The following is a 17864-nucleotide window of genomic DNA, read 5'->3' as shown; positions in this document are numbered from 1 at the left end:
CTCTTTCTCCCTGTCTGTCTCCTTTCTCCTACTCCCCTTCTCTCTCCCTCCTTTCTATCGCTCTCATGCGTTTATCTGATGGTGGAGATTGACAGATCTGTGTTGCAGGGAGGATCTAGCTCCCAGCCATACAGTACAGTCCTACAACAGTAGCCAAAGCTAAAGTCAAAACCACTGAGCCCATGTAATGGAACTACCAAAGACTATTTAGATAAACAAAGCTCTTTGAACTTAAACTTCGTTCGAGGTGGAGTACACTGTCACACAATGCATCTAATATAATGAAACTCTTATAGAACGACAATAAGCACTGTATTTATTTATTACGTTTATTTATGCAGCGACAATGTACATCAAAACATACGTCTCAGATGTGAGAGGTGATGTGTTGTGTCAGATTTAGCTAACAGCTCATTTACATGTGCAGGTGAATATATAAACATGAAAACATTATATCCAACAGACAGCATACTGGGGTAGATTTGCTTTTAGCCAAATCCTTTTAGAGCAAGCAAAATGTCATGTTTTGAAAAGTTATCCTAGATCAGGATTCAATGTTTGAATGTAAGATGCCAAAAACGGAGGTCAGGACATACAGACACATTTCAAAACAAGTCAAGACATAACCCGTAAAAGTCATGCAGTTAATTAGTATTGATTGGTTTCTCTTCTCTCTCCCATAGGGATGATGAGCATGCTCTGATCCTGCAGTACTGCCAGACCCTAGGAGGGGAGGTGTCTCCCTGCAGCCAGCCCCAGAGCCCTGCCCAGATCCTACAGGGCGTGGAGAGAGAGGAGCGGAGAGAGCTGGAGCGAATCATCCAGCGTCTGGAGGACGAGCAGTGGTACGGGATAGGTTGTCTTACCAAAAGTGATGTCCAGTGTCTTCTTCTCATAGTTCCTCATCTCTTCTCGCTCTCTCTTTACCCTAGACAAACGTTCACACACACACATACACACTGTCACCTAAGGCTGTCTCAGTCAGCTCTCTCTCTCTCCCCCTCTTTTAATAGTGAATGGAGGTAGTGTAAGGTCAGCGATGACTGCATTCTATTGTATTTGGAGCTGCTGTGTCTCTCTCGCTGTCTGAGGCAGTGGCTGTGTCTGTGATTTAGCTCTGCTCACAGTCTGCTTTATGAGCCAGGCTATAAACGGCAGCTAAATTAATACAGTCAGTCTGGAGCCCACGGCTCTATACACACAGATAAAAACAGGGCCAGGACCTCTTTGTACAGTGGCTTTAGATAAGATTTCACTGAGAAACAGAAGGGGTAGAGGGAGATTCTAGTAGTACTATTGGGCTCATCATACAGTATGTGGGGGCACGATTGTGTGGTGACTGTATGTATGTGTGTGTGTGCTTGTGTGTCTGCATGTGTGTGTGCGTCTGCATGTGCAGTGTGTCGGACTTCTGCATCTTCCTAAGCCTATCTCTGTGTGTCTCCCCAAGGACCCTGCAGATTGAGTATGAGCAGCTGAAGGAGCAGCACGGGGGTCAGCGGGGGCCTGGCTCTGTGGGGCACTGGGACCCTGAGGGGTCATCTCACCCCAGGGGTCCTGACGAGGCTGACCTGCTGGCTGAGGCCAAACTGCTCCGGCAGCACAAGGGCCATCTGGAGGCTCGCATGCACATACTGGAGGAGCACAACAAACAACTGGAGTCCCAGCTCCACCGACTCAGACAGCTACTGCACCAGGTGGGGAACACATAGAGGGACACATACAGTATACACACACACAAACACACACCAACTCAGACAGCTTGTTAGTGCAATATGTGTGTTGATAACACACACACAGAGGCAAACATGCATGTTCCAGCTGTGGCATTACTTCTATTGCACTGATCATGCAACAACAACAAAACATCCTTCTTAGCCTAGAAAGTGTCCTTGTTTGTTTTATAACTCATTCCTATAAAGTTAGAATCTGATCATATTGCAACCAGCCTCCTAATCCCTCCCTTTCCAGTAACCAATCCTTTTATCATCTGTGAATGCCTCACCTGATGCTCAGTAAGTTAGGATGATTTTTAGGTGTGTGGAAATAAAAGCTCTCCAACCGAACAGAGTCAATCAGAGCAGGTAAACGGCAGGCAGGTAGGTATTGACTCAGGGCCCTGGAGCTGAAAGCAGAGGCAAAGTATTAAGTAACCTCAGCCTGGGGGAGATAAAGTGACTCGGCTGATTTTTAGGGTATTAAGGGCTCATTTTAACCTTGCAAGACACACACACACACACACACACACACAAACACACACTCACACCCATGCACACACACACACCACAGCCCGGCATCGTACACGAACATGAACATCCAAGCATAGACACATCCATGCATACACAGAGTCCTCAGATATCCAGTTCCTGACTCAGCCACAATGAACATAATTTTTTTTAAACTGTACTACGTTGTTTGAACGAGATTATAAGTAATTCAAAAGATATACTAAGTCGTTCAAATGAGATTCATAAAAAATAGTGCCTTCTGTAGTTCTTTGACATTCACAGAATAAATGTTTATTCATCTTTTCAGCTCATCATTGTCAGTTTATGGCTAATCAAATGTGTCTGGATCTCTGAAGTGAGGCATACAATGTTCCTAATTGACAGGAAACATTTGAAAATGTATAAATGTTTTGGTTGCAGAAATGCCTTCTTGAACGTGAACCTTCTGGTGCCTTAATAACAAACTCATAGGTGACCTGTAAATATGAATAAATAATAATAATTACGGTGAAACAAAGGATTCTTCCTGGCTTCACTTGATTGGCTAAGACAATGGTGGGGCTGGTCATGCTGAGAAATGAGTCCTGATTGGTCTGCCATTCCACAGGCTACTGTCTAACAGGGCGACTTTGATAGGGGTGGGGGCCAAAGAAGATCTGAATTCCTCATGAGGGGCTGCAGTGGCTCACGGGGTCTGCGAACCCACATCCATACCCACACATGCAGTCAGAGCTGGCCCTAGCCTTTTGGGGGCACCCTCACCTTGCGAGCAAAACATTTTAGCGGCCCCCTCTCTGGACAGCTGAGAAATTTTATTCATTTTTCCAAGAGGCAGAGAGAAAAATGCAGTTTTACAGCAAATTTGTGAAATTAAATTCTACTCATTTTACCATAGTGTGGAGAGAAATACTTGCAGTTTTAAATGTGATATCTGAGTGAGAGTGACATAAATAAATGGTGGCCCAACAGTCGGTAATTTGACCATGATTACTACAAGTTAGATAGCTAGCTAGACAAACTTGCCAGTCTTAACATTTTTATGGGTGACATGAGTTACTTCAGTGACAGTCAGTGACTGTCATAACAAGAGAGAAACTGCTGATGCACAACCACATTTAGAAAATGCTAATTGACTATTTGTAACGGGCGTCATATAAAGGGTACCAAGGCGCAGCGTGTTGAGTGCTCATCTTGAAGTTTAATGAAAAATCGAACACTTTACAAAATAAACAAAATGACAGCCGACAGTTCTGTCAGGTACTTAAACGAAACAGAAAACAACTACCCACGAAAACAAAGGGAAAAACAGGCTGCCTAAGTATGGCTTCCAATCAGAGACAACGATAGACAGCTGCCTCTGATTGGAAACCATACCCGGCCAAAACATAGAAAAACAAAACATAGAATGCCCACCCACCTATCACACCCTGACCTAACTAAACAGAGAAAACACAGCTCTCCTAGGTAAGAGCGTGACAGTATTCTAGTATTCTACTATTTCAACTCTCAACAGTTGAGAAACCGACTGAGTTCCACATTTTTGATTATTATATTTGTGGGGGAGGGAGGATTGACCATGCGGGCTGCCAGTTGCCCATCCCTGGTCTACACTATGTTTTGTTGGCTTTTACCAATGTATCTTTAGTATTAAAATGTTACTGATACATTGATCTGACTGCTATATTGTATTTCATACACAACACTATCTCATGTGGCATACTGTAATGAATCACTTATAGTAGATATTAACAAAATAGGTTGTACTGGTTAAAACATAATTTATTAGAGTGATTTGATAAAATTGGTTCGGCAATGTCTGGCTGTGAAGCTGAATCATAAGAGTATAATTACAACAGACCCATTTACATCCTCTGCCTCCTTGAATCCCATGTAGACTCCTGTCGGTGAGGGATATTGCAGGAGCCTCGGTCTGGCTCTGGTGCCATGGAGCCAGGACCGGCTGGAAGCCCAACACGCACTGAAACGGTGACATATTGGTCGATGAGTGACGTAGGGAGTTTTGGGCTACCTCTGCCCATGGGACGTATCTCGCCCACTCCCTGGGCCGGTCCCGGCAATACGTCCTTAGAAACCTACCCACCTCTTGGTTCACCCTCTCCACCTGCCCATTACTTTCGGGGTGGAAACCCGAGGTCAGGCTGACTGAGACCCCCACCCGTTCCATGAACGCCCTCCAAACTCTGGACGTGAACTGGGGACCCCGATCAGAAACGATGTCCTCAGGCACCCCGTAGTGCCGGAAGACATGGGTAAACAGGGCCTCCGCAGTCTGCAGAGCCGTAGGCAGACCGGGCAACGGGATGAGACGGCAGGACTTCGAGAACCGATCCACAACGACCAGTATTGTGGTGTTCCCCTGAGGTAAGGGAAGGTCGGTGAGGAAGTCCACTGACAAGTGCAACCACGGCCGCTGTGGAACGGGGAGGGGGTGTAATTTCCCTCTAGGCAGGTGTCGAGGAGCCTTACTCTGAGCGCACACCGAGCAGGAGGAAACATAAAACCGCACGTCCTTTACCAGGGTGGGCCACCAGTACTTTCCCCTCAGGTTCCGCACTGTCCTCTCGATCCCAGGGTGACCCGAAGAGGGGAGATTATGGGCCCATCGAATCAATCGATCACGGACACCAAGCGACACGTACTGAACACCTGCCGGACACTGAGATGGTGCAGGTTCCAACCGTAACGCCCGCTCGATCTCCGCGTCCACCTCCCATACCACCGGTGCTACCAATCATGACGCTGGGATGATGGGAGTTGGATTGATGGCCCTTTCCTCGGTGTCATATAGGCGGGACAGTGCGTCGGCCTTCGTGTTCTGTGAACCTGGCCGATAAGAGATAGTGAACCGGAAACGGGTAAAGAACATGGCCTACTTGGCCTGACATGGATTCAGTCTCCTAGCTGCCCGGATGTACTCGAGATTATGGTGGTCAGTCCAGATGAGGAAAGGGTGCTTAGCCCCCTCAAGCCAATGTCTCCACACTTTCAGAGCCTTGACCACAGCTAACAACTCCCGGTCCCCCACGTCATAGTTGTGGTCCGCCGGCCCGAGCTTCCTAGAACAGAAAGCGCACGGGCGGAGTTTGAGTGGCGTGCCCGAGCACTGTGATAGCACGGCCCCCACCCCAGTCTCGGACGCGTCCACCTCCACTATGAATGCCAAAGAGGGGTCCGGATGAGCCAGCATGGGAGCGTCGGTAAACAGCTCCTTCAGACGACTGAACGCTCTGTTCGCCTCTGCTGACCAGCGCAAGCGCGCCGGCCCCCCCATCAGCAGTGAGGTAATGGGAGCAGCCACTTGACCAAAGCCCTGGATAAACCTCCGGTAGTAATTGGCAAACCCTAAGAACTACTGCACCTCCTTTACCGTGGTCGGAGTCGGCCAATTACGCCCTGCTTTAACGCGGTCACACTCCATCACCACCCCCGAGGTGGAAATGCGATACCCCAGGAAGGAAACAGCTCGTTTGAAAAACACACATTTCTCAGCCTTAATGTACAGGTCATGCTCCAGCAGTCGCCCAAGCACCTTGCGCACCAGGGAGACATGCGCGGCGCGTGTGGCGGAATAGATCAGGATGTCATCAATATACACCACCACACCCTGCACGTGCAGGTCCCTGAGAATCTCGTTGACAAAGGATTGAAACATGGCTGGAGCATTCTTTAACCCATACGGCATGACGAGGTACTCATAGTGGCCCGATGTGGTACTAAACGTGGTTTTCCACTCGTCTCCTCCCCGGATACGCACCAGATTGTACGCGCTCCTGAGATCCAGTTTGGTGAAAAAACACGCTCTGTGAAATGATTCCACCGCCGTAGCGATGAGAGGTAGCGGGTAACTAAACCCTACTATGATGGAATTTATACCTCGATAATCAATGCACGGACGCAGACCTCCATCCTTTTTCTTCACGAAAAAGAAACTTGAGGAGACTGGTGACATGGAGTGCCGAATGTACCCCTGTCTCAGAGATTCCGTGACATATGTCTCCATAGCCAACGTTTCCTCTTGTGACAATGGGTACATGTGACTACTGGGAAGTGTAGCTTTTACCTGGAGGTTTATCACACAATCCCCTCGTCGATGAGGTGGTAATCGGGTCGCCCTCTTTTTACAGAAGGCGATAGCCAAATCGGCATATTCAGAGGGAATGCGCACAGTGGAAACCTGGTCTGGACTCTCCACCATCGTCGCACTGATGGAAACTCCTTTACACCTGCTTGAACACTCCTCTGACCACCCTCTGAGAGCCCCCTGTTTCCACGAAATATCAAGATTGTGATTGGCCAGCCAGGGAATCCCATGCACCACCGGAAACACAGGCGAATCAATGAGGAAGAGACTAATCCGTTCCCCATGATCCCCCTGCGTTACCATGTCCAGTGGCACCGTGGCCTCCCTGACCAGCCCTGACCCTAATGGTCGGCTATCTAAGGAGTGCACGGGGAAATGTTGGTCCAACGACACCAGGGGAATCCCTAGCCTTAACGCGAGCCCACGACCCATAAAGTTTCCAGCTGCGCCTGAATCGACTAGCGCCTTATGCTGGAAAGAGGGAGAAAACTCAGGGAAAGTTACAAGTACAAACATATGACCAACAGGGAGCTCTGGGTGAGGTTGGTGCTTACTCACCTGGGGTGAACGTGGAGAGCTCCGCCTGCCATCCCGATTCCCAGAGGAGCTCCCCCAGCACCGGTCGGCAGTGTGTCCTCTCCGACCACACCGGGTACAGGAGGAGCCTCCTCCTCCGGTTCCCCTCGACGCAGCCCCCCCTAGCTCCATAGGGATGGGAGCTGGAGGGCCTGGAGGTGGAACCAACAGGGCCTGGTCTGGACGCCCGCGGGCAGCCAGCAGGTTGTCGAGACGAATGGACATGTCAATTAGTTCATCCAGTGAGAGGGTAGTGTCTCGACAGGCTTGCCCCCGGCGGACGTCCTCCCGGAGGCTACACCGATAGTGGTTTATCAGGGCCCTGTCGTTCCACCCCGCTCCAGCAGCGAAGGTCCGGAACTCCAGAGCAAAGTCCTGTGCACTCCTCGTCTCCTGCCGCAGGTCGAACAGCCGTTCACCCGCCACCCGGCCCTCCGGTGGGTGGTCGAACACGGCCCGGAAACGGCGGGTGAACTCGGGGTAGTGATCCCTTGCCAAGTCTGGGCCATACCACACTGCGTTGGCCCACTCCAGGGCACGTCCCGTTAAGCAGGAGACGAGGACGCTCACGCTCTCCTCTCCCGAGGGAGTCGGATGAACGGTAGCCAGGTACAACTCCAACTGTAGCAGGAACCCCTGGCACCCAGCCGCCGCTCCATCGTCCTCCATGGGGAGAGCCAGGCGTAGGGCCCCGGGTCCGGACGCCGGAGGAGGGGTAGCTGGTGGAGGGGGAGTTGGTGCTAGGGATGCGGTAGGGAGGCCACTTCTCTCCCATCGGTCCATCCTCTCCATCATCTGATCCATCGCTGAACCGATTCGGTGGAGAATGCTGGTATGATGGAGGACCCTTTCCTCCATCGATGGGAGAGGAGGTGCTCTTGCTGACTCCATAATGCGGTGCGGGATTCTGTCAGCGATTTCTATGAGTGGTGGTAGGAGTCAGGCGCAGAGAGCAGAGGTAAGGAAAAATGTGTTTATTCCTTAATACAAAAAAATGGTCGACGCCAACAACCGGCGTGAATAGCGAAGTGCCCAAATAACAACAGATCCACATTACGCATACAAAACAACACAAGCAGATCGCCAGCACATCCAACAACAAAAACACTCTGACGAAAATAATCCCGCACAAACCTGGGCGGGCTAAACAGGCTTATATAACCATAAATCAAGAGACACAAATAAGGAACAGGTGCAAACAATAAGACATACCAAACGAAAAGGAAAAAGGGATCAGCGGCGGCTAGTAGGCCGGCGACGACGACCGCCGAGCGCCGCCCGAGCAGGCAGGGGAGCCACCTTCGGTGGGATTCTTGACAATAAGTTATTTGTGAATAGCTAAATACAAGTAATCTAATAACAAGAAACAATTTGATTTGATCAGAGTGCAATTATAAAACAAAAGTTATCAATAGATGATCTTCTTTATATTTTGTTACCATGTGCTGGGACAAGCAAGAATAATGTCACTTACTTGATAGACAGGTGTCCATTCAGTCCAGCAGGTATGAGCTGCTTCTGCCAGTTTTATTTTTGGGACATGGAGCAGTCTCTATAACTCCAGGATTGATGAGCGCAGAAAAGTCTTTGAGGTTTGTTACACAATCTCTGGGTGTGCTGCTTTCTTTGCTGTATATATCAAGCCCCCCAATCTATGGCATAACAAGTCCCACTCTGTGCAGCACAAACACTCATCGTTGGTTGCCATGGGTTGACAAGCCCCGCAGTTGCACCACCACTCCCCCTCAGATCTGGTTCTTGCCACCGCTCCTAGTAGCTCGGCTACAGGCTCCGCTGATTCAGCCTCACTCTGTGTTGCTCAGCGTCGAATAAATATGGCTCTGTATTAAAAAAGATATCTCAAAGTCCGACATGATTTATCAAATGTTATGATGATTTGCCAATACGAAGAAAGCTAGCTACTTTAGCTACTACAGTACGCAACAGCTGGCTGTCTCCTGGGAGTTTTGTTTACAAAACCCCAGCAAGCCTTGCAGGAAGAGAGCGCAGGCAGAACCCAAACTAGTCCGTAAATCAGGAAGTTGATAGAATCTTATTTCTTAAATTATCAGTACAATTAACACATTTTTTAAATATTGATAACTATGTATAGCTTTGTAATACTTTAAATGACCAACCACCCAGTTTAGGAGTAGTAAGAAGAGGAGAAGCTGGCTAGTAGATGCCCATATTCTTCCAGGAATTCTGCTAGGCTAATGATATGCTACCTTCAACTTCCTTCAAATTGCACACAGAGACATAAAAAACTGTATCCATGATTTCATCTGTAGAAAATTACCCAAAATACCAATGTAGGCCTTTGAATCCGAATCAATTGTAATAAACGATAAACAAAAATAAGATATTTTGTACTGCATGTTTCAGGTTTTATTAGAGAGCTCTGTGTAGTCAGTGCTATTTTCAGTGAAACCTACAGACGTTGTGTGAATGCTCTGGAGACGTTTCCATCACGTTAACCTTTAATACAGCTGGGGACTGAATAGGAGTTAGGAGACGAGCCAGAGATTGTACAGACGGGGAGGGAGGAGAGGAGCGAGGGATGGGATGGGATAGGCAGGCAGGCTAATTTGATTGTCTCTGGAAAGCTAAGGGGCATATTGGACTAGATAGTAAATGTCAGTGGATATCAGATGCCCTGTTCAGTGTGCGTGCGTGCGTGTTCATACATTCATGCTTTTACTACATTGATGAACTGTCAAGTTTGCTTGAGGATCCTTAAAAACATGTTGAGTATGCTGTCTTACTGTATTAACTTTGTTTATTCCTTTTTATTGGTATTCTGTCTCTCTCTCTTTTTCATGGTAAGCCAAGTAAACAACATGGATTCTCAGAATTTTCTAAGCCAGTTCCCCATGAAATAATTGTACTTTTTCATGACTGAAAGTCATCAAATTAAACTGACAAGAATCCAAACCCTTGGATATTTAGCTGAACTCAAAGACAGGGAGTGACAATGCTTGACACAAATTGGGACAGGGCTATAGACACATGTAAATATTACTACACGTGATGACATATTTTATCCCAGCCCCATCGTGTCACACGGTGTGGTATTTCCTTGTATGTGACTGATGATTTCTATGCAGAGCAATATTTTGTTTGATGCCTTCGCAAGTGAAGTATGCCACTACAAATAATGAAGAGTGAGGACTCCATGTTTTAGTAATGATGCTTGTCCTTGTCGCTCTCCCTCCCTATTTTTTACTTTTCTTTCTGACTTTGTTCTTGTTTTTCTCTCAATTCTTCTGTCCGCCTCTTCTCGTCTTACTTGATCCTCAATCCCTCCTCTTGTTTTTTTCCCCTCCTCCCTTGTCCTCTTTTCTACTCCATCTATCTTTCATCGTTTTTCCTTTCTCTCAGCCGGAGATGGACTCCAGGGTGAATGGAGTGTCGTCTCCCAGCATGCAAGAACAAAGGGCCCTCACAGAAAACACAGGTCGGTTACACACACAAACACACACACACACACACACACACACACACACACACACACACACACACACACACACACACACACACAGTGTGTTAAACTGTTGTTTGTGTGTGTTTCAGACGAGCTGTTGTACCATCCACACAACAGAAGCTCTGACCTGGCAGACGTCTTGGAACAGATCAACAGCACTTTTCCTGCGTGCAGTCGTAAAATCCTCTAAATCTACCTCCCTCTCATCTTTTCTCTGTTTACCTCCCGCTTCTCTTACCTTTTCCTGGGCAAGAGGAGTTTAGTTAAAAGTAATCTACAGGGTGCTGTGTGGGTATCAATACTGGTTTACTGCTCAACTGGCAGGCACAATGGCTCAAAGATTTCAACAATGATCTCAACAACACTAATTGATAATAAACTCAGCAAAAAAAGAAATGTTCCTTTTTCAGGACCCTGTCTTTAAAAGATAATTTGTAAAAATCCAAATAACTTCACAGATCTTCATTGTAAAGGTTTTAAACACTGTTTCCCATGCTTGTTCAATGAACCATAAACAATTAATGAACATGCACCTGTGGAACGGTCGTTAAGACACTAACAGCTTACAGATGGTAGGCAATTAAGATCACTGTTATGAAAACTTAGGACACTAAAGAGGCCTTTCTACTGACTCTAAAAAACACCAAAAGAAATATGCCCAGGGTCCCTGCTCATCTGCGTGAACGTGCCTTAGGCATGCTGCAAGGAGGCATGAGGACTGCAGATGTGGCCAGGGCAATAAATTGCAATGTCCGTACTGTGAGACACCAAAAGACAGCGCTACACGGAGGCAGGATGGACAGCTGATCATCCTCGCAGTGGCAGACCATGTGTAACAACACCTGCACAGGATCGGTACATCTGAACATCACACCTGCAGGACAGGTACAGGATGGCAACAACAACTGCCCGAGTTACACCAGGAACGCACAGTCCCTCCATCAGTGCTCAGACTGTCCACAATAGGCTGAGAGAGGCTGGACTGCGGGCTTGTAGGCCTGTTGTAAGGCAGGTCCTCACCAGACATCACTGGCAACAATGTCGCCTATGGGCACAAACCCACCGTTGCTGGACCAGACAGGACTGGCAAAAAGTGCTCCTCTCAGACGAGTCAAGGTTTTGTCTCACCAGGGGTGATGGTCGGATTTGCGTTTATCGGCGAAGGAATGAGCGTTACACCGAGGCCTGTACTCTGGAGCAGGATTCGGAGGTGGAGGGTCCGTCATGGTCTGGGGCGGTGTGTCACAGCATCATCGGACAGAGCTTGTTGTCATTGCAGGCAATCTCAATGTAGTGCGCTACAAGGAAGACATCCTCCTCCCTCATGTGGTACCCTTCCTGCAGGCTCATGCTGACATGACCCTCCAGCATGACAATGCCACCAGCCATACTGATCATTCTGTGCATAATTTCCTGCAAGACATGAATATCAGTGTTCTGCCATGGCCAGCGAAGAGCCCAGATCTCAATCCCATCGAGCATGTCTGGGACCTGTTGGATCGGAGGGTGAGGGCTAGGGCCATTCCCTCCAGAAATGTCCGGGAACTTTCAGGTTGTAACGCCCTGGCCATAGAGAGGTTCTAGGTTTCTTTTTCTATGTTGGTGGTTTTCTTTGTTTCGGCTGTGTATGGCTCTCAATCAGGAAGAGGTGTAGATCGTTGTTGCTGATTGAGAGTCATACATAGGCAGCCTGTTTTTCCTTTGGGGTTTGTGGGTGAATGCTTTCTGTTTAGTTTGTTAAAATCTTGTAAGATGAACACATCCTCCGCTGCACCTTGGTCTCATTCTGACGACGGCCGTTACAGATTCACCCACCATAAACAGACCAAGTAGCGGAGGAAGGAGCAGCACCAGGAGAGGAGCATTATGGACTCCTGGACTTGGGAGGAAATTTTGGACGGGGCAGGACCATGGGCTCAAGCTGGGGAGTATCGCCGCCCGCAGTGGGAGATCGAGGCAGCGAGAGCGGAGAGACGATGGTATGAGGCAAGGTATCGCAACAGGCATGAGAGGCAGCCCCCCGAAAAAATTTGGGGGGGCACACAGGGAGTGTGGCAGAGCCAGGATGGAATTCTGGGCCAACTCCCCGCACTTACCGGAAGCAGCGTGGTACTGGTCAGGCACCGTGTTATGCTGTGAAGCGCACGGTGTGTCCAGTGCACGCACATAGCCCGGTGCGCTATAGGCCAGCCCCCCGCAAGTGCCATGCGAGTGTGGGCATCGAGCCAGGGCGGATTGTGCCAGCTTAGCGCGTCTGGTCTCCAGTGTGGCGTTTCGGTCCAGGCTATCCTGCGTCGGCTCTGCGCACTGTGTCTCCGGGGCTCAGTTCGTCCTATGCCTGCGCTTCGCCCGTGCTGGGCAAGAGTGGGCATTCAGCCTGTAGTAGGGGTGGCAAGCCTACGCACCAGAACTCCAGTGCTCCCCCACAGCCCGGTCTATCCTGTGCCTCCTCTTCGGACCAGGCCTCCAGTGGGTCTCTCCATTCTGGTCTATCCTGTGCCTCCTCCTCGGACCAGGCCTCCAGTGGGTCTCCCCATCCTGGTCTATCCTGTGCCGCCTCCTTGGACTAGGCCTCCAGTGGGTCTCCACAGCCTGGTGAGTCCTGTGCCTGCGCCCAGAGCCAGGCCTCCTGCATGTCTCCCCAGTCTGGTGAATCCTGGGCCAGAGCCGCCAGAGCCGCCCGCCTGTCCGGAGCTGCCAGAGTCGCCCTCCTGTCCGGAGCTGCCAGAGTTGCCCTCCTGTCCGGAGCTGCCAGAGTCGCCCTCCTGTCCGGAGCTGCCAGAGTCGCCCGCCTGTCCGGAGCTGCCAGAGTCGCCCGCCTGTCCGGAGCTGCCAGGGTCGCCCGCCTGTCCGGAGCTGCCAGGGTCGCCCGCCTGTCCGGACCTGCCAGGGTCGCCCGCCTGTCCGGAGCTGCCAGGGTCGCCCGCCTGTCTGGAGCTGCCAGGGTGGCCCGCCTGTCCGGAGCTGCCAGGGTGGCCCACCAGCCGGGCGCAGCCAGGGTCGCCCGCCAGTCCTCCGGCGCAGCCAGGGATGCCACCTAAGTGGGCTAAGCCGAGGGTGGAGCGGGGTCCACGTCCCGCACCAGAGCCGCCGCCGTAGGAAGGCCCACCCGGACCCTCCCCTTTAGAGTCAGGTTTTGCGGCCGGAGTCCGCACCTTTGGGGGGGGTATTGTAACGCCCTGGCCATAGAGAGGGTTTTTTGTTCTCTATTTTTGGTTAGGCCAGGGTGTGACATGGGTGGGCGTTCTAGGTTTCTTTTTCTATGTTGGTGGTTTTCTTTGTTTCGGCCGTGTATGGCTCTCAATCAGGAACAGGTGTAGATCGTTGTTGCTGATTGAGAGTCATACATAGGCAGCCTGTTTTTCCTTTGGGCTTTGTGGGTGAATGCTTTCTGTTTAGTTTGTTCCTGACAGAACTGTTGCTGGTCGTTCTTTGGTTATTTTTGTATAGTGTTCATTCGGTTATTAAAATCTTGTAAGATGAACACATCCTCCGCTGCACCTTGGTCTCATTCTGATGACGGCCGTTACACAGGTGCCTTGGTGGAAGAGTGGGGTACCAGCTCACAGCAAGAACTGGCAAATCTGGTGCAGTCCATGAGGAGAAGATGCACTGTAGTAATTAATGCAGCTGGTGGCCACACCAGATACTGACTGTTACTTTTGATTTTGACCCCCCCCCTTTGTTCAGGGACACATTATTCAATTTCTGTTAGTCACATGTCTGTGGAACTTGTTCAGTTTATGTCTCAGTTGTTGAATCTTGTTATGTTCATACAAATATTTAAGTTTGCTGAAAATAAACGCAGTTGACAGTGAGAGGACGATTCTTTTTTTGCTGATTTTACTTAGTTTATGCGCACGTGTGTGTGTGTAGGAGCAGTGTTGGTGAATGGAGAGGGTCAATGTTGTGTTTTTCTCACAAAGTTGTTTCTGTTTTTTCTTGTAGCTTCAAGCCTCTCCTCGCGACCACAGGTAATCTATAATTCTCACCCCTCTGCATAATATCCGTAATATCCATTGCACTCAGGATCTGATAGGAGGAAATTAGCTGGAGCTCATTTCGTAAAGGGTGAATGTGCAAATGAGAAAAACAGGTATACTGTCACTAGCTACTTGGCATGCATTCCAACTGTTCAATGAACTGAATATACAAGAGATTCAGGCACTCTCTGGAGGAGAATGGCAGTTTTGTGCTTATCAAGGGCAGTAGATAAGGACAAAGGAGAGGGAGTAACAAAACACACAGAAAATAAAATATATCACTGAAATGTACTTGTATATGGAGGCAGAGATGGATTCTGAGGCGCTGTAGACCAGCAGCACAAGTTTACTGCTGTTACTCTAATTACTGTATAGTCTTCTCTATCTCTCTCTCCCACCCTCTCTCTCTCACCTAATAACATCTCAGCTCATCTCAACTCTCCCCATTGCCTTTACAGTCAGTTAAACCATTTATTTGTTACGTAGTAGTCTTTGGCCGCTCCTTCACAAGAGCCTATTTCTTTTCCCTCTCCAGTATTTTCTTCTTCCCTTGATGTCCATTATGCTAGCCAGTGCTATCTGATTTTTTCACATATTTAATTAAACCTGGGTCAGTTTTGGTATTTATGTCCTCTTAATATGCACCCATAGTCAACACACATTTGCCACTTCTCTCTCTTTTAATCCCTTCTTTCTTATCTATACTGATGGGTTCTGACTTCTACACTTGAAAATATGAAATATCCTTATTCATGTCACTGAGGGAGAGAGGGGAATGTAGAATGACAAAAGTTGAGAGAAATAAGCTTTTTGTGCGTATGGAACATTTCTTGGATTATTTCAGCTCTTGAAACATGGGACCAACACTTTACATGTTGTGTTCATATTTTTGTTTACTGTAACTCCATTAAAAGTGGTTCTTGTAGGTTTCTCTCACCCCAGAGTGTGGTTGAATAGGTTCAAATGTCCATTCAGATTCCAGTCTCTTGTTCCTAGGAGACCCCGGTGTTACATTTAAAAGCCTATCCCAGAATCCTTAGTGCCCAACTGCGTTCCTTATGTCTCCTGTCTCCTCTTTCTAAATGGGTTGTGAAGGGCTTGAGAGACTGCCAGTCTGTTTGCCAACATGCCCTGATTGCATTTTAAGAGCCTCTGATACTTTATCTGCTGATGAGCGTGGTTTATATCAAAACGCAGCGAAATATATTTATTGTCTATGCATCCCTGAACTCTCATTCCCTCCCCATATAGAAATAACTGGGTAGACACATTTAATTTTTTCTTCTTTTGGAAGAGTGTATTTGCTCTGCTTAATGTGTATTTTACCTCAGTGATTATTCTGATCATTTTTGACATGTCTGACAACTTTGTTTAGTATAGCTAATTTGTGTGCATGTGTGTGCTCACCAGTGTGTGTGTGTGTGTGTGTATGTGTGTGTGTGTGTGTGTGTGTGTGTGTGTGTGTGTGTGTGTGTGTGTGTGTGTGTGTGTGTGTGTGTGTGTGTGTGTGTGTGTTTGTATGTGGATGGTCTGATATGTAATGTGTGTGTTTTATCTCTGTTTTCAGGTGATGTGAGGACCCTCAGAAAGTTCCTTTCGGAGAGACAGAAACATTCCCAAACACACAGCTTATACGCTCTCCCTCGCTTCACTTTTCTGGAGGACAGACGAAGAGCTAGAGCCCCTAGCAAGAGACCTCCCTAAAACCCAAAGACATACAGAACTTTACTGCTATTAACACGTCGTCGTCGTCTAGTACTATGCAAAATGTACATTTTATGAACTGTAGATTGTACCTGGAGTCGGTTAAACATTTGTCAGTGATTTGTAAGAACATGCCGATTGTTATGGAGTTCGGGGGCTTTGTATAAGAGCAAATGCTTTTTGGGGATTTTTTTGTTGCTGTTTTGTTCTGCTTTAACTGGGAATCAAACTGTTTACATTGTTGTTATTCCACTGCTCCCCTCTGCTTGTACCCTACTGCCGTCATCACGATGGACATGTTCACTGTTTTCTCTCTGATTTGGGAACGAGAAGGCCCAATTTAAGATTATCGCCTCAAATTATAATTTTAGACAATCGGCTCTGTGTCAGTCCTTGAAGCGTCACGTTTGTTTTGAAAATATTTTTCCTCTCTTTAAAGCGTTAATAATGCTTTTCTGTCGGAGTTGTCATGCCGGCTGCAATTGCAATGTAAACTTAACCCCTTCTGTGCCTATACAGTTGTCATTCCAAGTGTGGCAGACTGGTTTAACGTTGTAGTAATTATGTTGGATTGTTCTATTAAGGCGAGATAGTGGAAACAATAAATTAATTGAACTTAAAGCTGTTCAGAAATAATCGGGTTTGTAAGTGGCAATTGTAAGAGGTCATTGTGTAGAATAGTTTTATAAATCGATGTAAAAAAAAATAAGAAAGCCATGATTGCCTTGCTACCTCAGACACAAACACCTTTTCATTTGCGTGGTCTGTAACTTGTTTCATTTAAATTTTATTGTACTCATGACAAGAAAACAAACCTGAAAAACATTCTAAGTGTGTTGCTTATAGATGTGTACTGCTTTGGGGAGATACCTAGTAGACAAAACACATTCTATTACTTTACCACCGATGGGTCTGTGGCCTGCTGCCCCTCATCAGTATACTGTGTCTGTATGTGTTGATTTTCCCCTGTCAGACCTCTAGCACTGGTCTCTCTCAGAGTTATGCGTCGTGTTTTGTGCTTTGCTATCCTGTAAAACTTGTTCGTTTTAATAACACTACTATAACCTCCTCCAACTATGTCCTTGGACTGATGATGATGATGGTCTTTCCTGAGGTATGTAGTATAAATTGACCACACTACATGTAATATGGCTACGTATGTTTTATTCTAAATACATTTTTATAACAGCTGTTCTTTCTGTGGACTCTTGATTCAAGGACTTATTAACAATGTGTGCTTCCCCAGAATTATACATTTGGTCTGCTCTACAAGCCGGCAACTGTGTGTTAGTCTTATAATACAAAACAACAAGTGCGAAAAATTGCGAGATCCTTTATGGTGTTGTTTGCAGTACAAATGTCCAACGTATGTTAAACAGTTAGGCAATCAAGTGACATTGTGAATACTGAATAGTGTCATTAGGATTGTTGTCAGTTTGTCACAGACAACCCAGTAGATATTACTTTCTAATGTGAAGCATTCTATCACCATTCATACATTTTTTAAACAAACACATATGTAAAGTTGTTTACCCACCCTCCTTGTCTCATCAGGAAAATATTACCCAGGATTCAACGCCATCCCATGGCGGGCATCCATAACAGTTATGATGAAAATGGTCCTCGTTATGAGCAGAAATCTGCCACGTCGCCAGGCGCCCAGCGCGGGCTTCATCATTATTATTTATCAAAGAAATTGATTGCACAGCATGAGGTTCTGTCATTATAGTAATGTTACCAGAGGAAGGCGCTGAGTGGGAACTGAGAGAACAAATGAATGATGGGAA

The 17864-nt window shown here is 47.5% G+C and overlaps 1 protein-coding gene across 5 annotated transcripts in view; it reads left to right on the top strand.

Moving 5' to 3' along the window:
* Positions 1-17268, top strand: part of LOC115174451 (utrophin-like) — a 193831-nt gene extending 176563 nt beyond the window's left edge. For 4 of the 5 annotated variants that reach the window (XM_029732984.1, XM_029732980.1, XM_029732981.1 and 1 more), the window contains 6 exons: positions 684-845; positions 1451-1697; positions 10288-10363; positions 10480-10566; positions 14339-14364; positions 15941-17268. In XM_029732984.1, coding sequence (XP_029588844.1) covers positions 684-845; positions 1451-1697; positions 10288-10363; positions 10480-10566; positions 14339-14364; positions 15941-15949 — 607 coding nt within the window. In that variant the 3' untranslated portion in view covers positions 15950-17268. The remainder of the gene's footprint in view (positions 1-683; positions 846-1450; positions 1698-10287; positions 10364-10479; positions 10567-14338; positions 14365-15940) is intronic. The other variant, XM_029732983.1, reaches the window with a different exon arrangement.
* Positions 17269-17864: the final 596 nt, after the last annotated feature.

The sequence above is a fragment of the Salmo trutta genome, chromosome 35 (assembly GCF_901001165.1).
Source record: "Salmo trutta chromosome 35, fSalTru1.1, whole genome shotgun sequence".
NCBI lineage: Eukaryota > Metazoa > Chordata > Actinopteri > Salmoniformes > Salmonidae > Salmo > Salmo trutta.
Note: the sequence above shows the minus strand (reverse complement) of the source record. Positions and strands in the feature narration are given on the sequence as shown.